A 4486-nucleotide genomic window follows, 5' to 3' on the forward strand; every position below is an offset into this window, starting at 1 on the left:
TTCCAAAATTACTGTGGTACTGCCAGCACTACTGTAACATTGTATTTCGGAACAGCATTGCAGTGCACTGACAGTAGTCTCATGAGACCGAAAGTCTCGTGTGATCACTCGAGCGGGTCGGACGTGTTCCCTTTCGTTTCGAGTGTTGCATCACCTCAATTATATTTTTGAAAAGCGTTGCCGGCTTCGACTGAGCTTTGTATTCATTATCGATAGTCCTTTCATCCGTCTTGGCGCGCGGCCGTGCGTCGTGGAAACGGCGTAGCCGCAGGTGTCCAGTGTTTGGGGGGGCGACTCATTTTTCGATTACCTCATCTTTTGTTATACTCGCCCGGTTTGAGGTGGCCGGTGCATTACATTCATTTTACATTTGATTCATATTTCGCGGACCTCAATGGCCTAGTTTCGGTCCGGTGGACTGCCTGGCCAATAAACGAAGAAGAAGAAGAAGTCTCATGAGACCACTCGAGCGGAGCGGTTCGGATGTAGCCATGGATAAACGCACTAAATTATCAATATGCTTAATAGCATTAGAAATTTTGAACGAAAGTAGCACTGATAGTTCTTCCGAAGATGAACTAATTATGAGATTGCCAATTCAAGTTCGACCTCGTGTTAAAAATTATATGGAAACAGTCAATGAATATTCGGATATAGAATTTAAGAGTCATTTTCGGTAATATTAATAATATATAATAATAATACTGTATAGAGAATTTTATGTATAATGCTTCGAAAGTCGATATTTATTAGTTCACGATTGTTTTTATTATGCAAAATATGGAAACAATCTTACTACTATTTTGAATATAACAAATGTAATTAGTTATCTTTTAAAATTAGTGAATTTCTTCAATTACAGGCTATCGCGTGTAGTGTTTACATATTTATTAAATTTAATAAAACCCAGCTTAGAAAAGCAAGGTAATGGATATGGACGGTGTCCAATTCCTCCAGACGTACAATTACTAGTAGCACTATGGACTATGGCAACACCTGACTCATATCGGTAATTGTACATAAATTAAAAAATTATATTAAATATATATTAATACTAAGTTTATTATACATATATATATTCTCCGTTTAATTAATAGATCAGTTTGTGACCGATTCAATATTGGACGAGCAACTGCTTGGCGTGCTAATAGAAAAGTCTGCTCAGCAATTTATTCTTTAGCACATAAATTTATTAAATGGCCTGATGCAGAGGAAGCAGAATATACATGGATAGATATACAATACAAATATAAGTTTCCAAAAGTACTTGGTGCTGTAGACGGTACCCACATACATATACATAAACCAAAGAAACATGCAGAAAGTTATGTCAATCGAAAAGGTTATTATTCAATACAGTTACAAGTAAGTGAAATATTTATTGTAATTAATATAACGTAATAACTATGGTAAAATGTTTATTAGATTGATAAATGTTTTAACATTTGTTGTAGGTTATATGTGATTCCACCTTAAAGTTCATACACTGCTATGCAGGACAACCAGGATCTGTGCATGATATGCGTGTATTCCGACTAAGTGGCATCCAATCTATGTGCACAGAAAATTATTTTCCACATAATAGTCATCTAATTGGTGATGCTGCCTATGCTTTGCAAAAACATGTGATGGTGCCTTATAAGAACAATGGCCATTTGTCAGAAGCACAAATAAATTTTAATCAAAGTCTATGTTCGGCCCGTGTAATGATTGAAAGAGCCATCGGTTTTTTGAAAGGACGTTTTCGAAGTCTTTTAGATAAATTGTATATGAAACGGACGGATCTCATACCCCAATACATTATTGTTTGTTGTGTGCTGCATAACATTTGTATTTTACATGAAGATTTCATAGATGATATCATAATTGCCGAAATAGATAATATTGCTACGATTCAACATGGTGTTGATGAAATTAATGCTCAAGATAAAGAAGAAGGCATTCAAAAAAGAAATGCACTAACATACATGTTGAATGAAAGATTATAAATCAAAGTAAAAAAATGCTTTTTGTTCACTTTCAACGATCCTTGGTCCAACATTCTTGTCACTGCTTTCCTAGTCCAGTAGGATCACTGTTGTCTGATTGTATTTTTCAAAGAGTGCACTGTTTCAACATTCAAGAATACGTTTTTAAATATATGATCCTAAACATTTTTTATGTGTTAAAATTTGAAACAATAATTCAAAATTGAAAATTTGCTGGGATCTTCAAATGTCCCATTGGACCAAGGAGGGTTAATACTTAATGTAGTTAATACTGATTAATGCAGATAATACTTAATGTAGTTCGTACTTAATATAGTTTGTACTTAATGTAATTAATATTTAAAATGTACATAATGTATATATGCCAGAGGATTTGCCAGTTATCATTGTATCATGATTAATTGCTAATGCCAATGTTTCATAAATCTTAGCATTCACTTTATCAGGACGAGAAGTGCACTGATACTGAGCTGTTCCTCTGGAAAATTCCTTTTATATAATAAATGCTGTTGAGAGGGAGAGAGAAATTTCCCCTCTTCTTCTCAACAGTGTTTACATAAAGAAACTTCTCCAAAAAATAACTCATATCAGTGCGCTCCTCGTCTTGATGAAGTAAACTGCAAGATTTATGAAACGTTGGCATTAGCAATTAATCATGACACGACGATAACCTAAAATAAATCAATTTTTTCTTTATATTATGCATTTCTTTTTCTGCATGAAGTTTTTTATATTTCAACAACAAATGCTTCAATGTAAGTTTTTTATTTGTATATGCCAGTACATAAAAAAAGTCTCTGGCGTTTTTAAAATGAATATCCGTGAAGCCTCTAAAGTATTATATAATATACATTTTAAGTATTAACAATAATACAAAATCACAAAATAGCAAAATAATATGCCACGTATGCTAATTATTATATATGTATATGTAACGTTTTAACGTAAAATTGCACATAAAATGTAAGAAAAGAAACAGCCAGTATATGCACACATCAAACTTCCTTATTTTTATCCTTTAAGGGGATGCTAGAGTGACCAAATTATCACATTACAGTCGTATAAAAATCTTCGAATTGACTGGAATAAAAAATTCTTTTACAGGATTAAAGTAAACGCAAAATTAGGAGATGGTGCAGTGGATTTTATACTAAAATCGGAAGAATATTACAAAATATTTTAACTTTTTTTCGATTTTAGTACAAGGTCCACTGCACCACCGCCTAATTTTGCGTCTACTTTAATCCTATAAAAGGATTTTTTATTTCGTTTAGTCAATTTGAACATTTTTATATGACTGTAATGTGATAATTTGGTCACTCCAGCATCCCCTTAAGCCAGTATCAGACTCTACAGACCACTCTAATTGCCAACTCTGCCAACCCATAATGAATCAATCACAATGAGTTCACTATATGGATTGGCAATTACAGTTGGCAGTTGAATCGGTCTGTAGAATTGATAGATACGGATTTTAAGCATTATGTGCAATATAAATATCAACAATATTAACATAAAAGATAATAAAAATTTGTAAAGAGTTGAACATGACATTTGCGTACAACATTGAGAATTATAAATCTTAAAAATAGCATATAGGAACTCTAATTTTCATCTTTAGTCTTATTTGAGCGATTCAATTTAACGTTATTCTTTTTGTAACGTTTCTTGTATCATATTTTTAATATCCGTTAATAAATTAATTCTTTCTTCATGTTGTGCATCTTTTTTCTCTGCACGAAGTTTCTTATATTCCAATAATGAATGCTGTAATGTAACAGAATGTTTTTTATCTGTAAATAAATTTAAACAATTTATTAATTTAGTATAACATTAAATTGTACTTAAAAATAATTTTTTTTATGTAAGCTAAGTAATTATAGCAAGATGTACAAATACATACAAATATATAAGTTATAATATAAAAGATTATGTCAATCCTGAGTTAAATTAAGAACTATGATAATTGTAACAAAATTTTTTTACAACAAAATAGCAAAATGAGGACAATAAAGTATTTACTTGTGTAAGTATATAATTTTTATGCACTAAATATTATTTTGAAAATATGTCAAATTGATATCATGATTAAAACTTTTATAACCATTTTATCATTATTAATAAATACCTTCATTATTAGATTTTGAATCTTTATTATTCTCTACATCCAATGAACTTTTTATTTCAGTACTTGTACATGGTGTATTTTCAATATCAGATATTGAATCTCCATTATTATTTAATATATTTGACGAACTTTTTGTTATTTTTCCTGTACTTGTAGTTGGTATATCTGTTTAGTTATATGTTTGACAGATATAATATAAAGATTATTTCTCATATAGTATATTATAATGTAAAAATTATGTTATATGATATAGACATCAAGAATCATACATACCAGATTTGGATACATTTTCTTTTGCATATTGTAACAAAGCAGAAGCAAAATTGATATCTATAAAATGTGATATATATATATTATACATATATATGTG

General features: G+C 30.5%; 1 protein-coding gene and 1 long non-coding RNA gene across 2 annotated transcripts in view; one reads left to right on the top strand and one right to left on the bottom strand.

The window, feature by feature from the left end:
• The window catches only part of LOC108760254 (uncharacterized), a 3315-nt gene extending 1899 nt beyond the window's left edge, over nt 1–1416 (bottom strand). The window contains exons 1-2 of the long non-coding RNA XR_001940077.1: nt 1406–1416; nt 789–791 (exon numbers count right to left, since the gene is read on the bottom strand). This is a non-coding gene — a long non-coding RNA (uncharacterized LOC108760254). The remainder of the gene's footprint in view (nt 1–788; nt 792–1405) is intronic.
• LOC108760242 (putative nuclease HARBI1) lies at nt 486–2088 on the top strand. The gene is made up of 4 exons (XM_018506067.1): nt 486–676; nt 863–1009; nt 1098–1365; nt 1455–2088. Exons 1-4 carry the CDS (start codon nt 492–494, stop codon nt 1986–1988), a joined length of 1134 nt encoding a protein of 377 aa, XP_018361569.1. The 5' UTR covers nt 486–491; the 3' UTR covers nt 1989–2088.
• Nucleotides 2089–4486: the final 2398 nt, after the last annotated feature.

This window comes from Trachymyrmex cornetzi, unplaced genomic scaffold, assembly GCF_001594075.2.
Source record: "Trachymyrmex cornetzi isolate Tcor2-1 unplaced genomic scaffold, Tcor1.1 scaffold1074, whole genome shotgun sequence".
Lineage (NCBI taxonomy): Eukaryota > Metazoa > Arthropoda > Insecta > Hymenoptera > Formicidae > Trachymyrmex > Trachymyrmex cornetzi.

Coding starts and splice junctions, on each gene's coding strand:
- LOC108760242 (XM_018506067.1), top strand. CDS start 492: ATGGATAAACGCACTAAATTATCAATATGCTTAATAGCATTAGAAATT. Junction 677..862: donor GAATTTAAGAGTCATTTTCG/GTAATATTAATA, acceptor CTTCAATTACAG/GCTATCGCGTGTAGTGTTTA. Junction 1,366..1,454: donor ATTATTCAATACAGTTACAA/GTAAGTGAAATA, acceptor CATTTGTTGTAG/GTTATATGTGATTCCACCTT.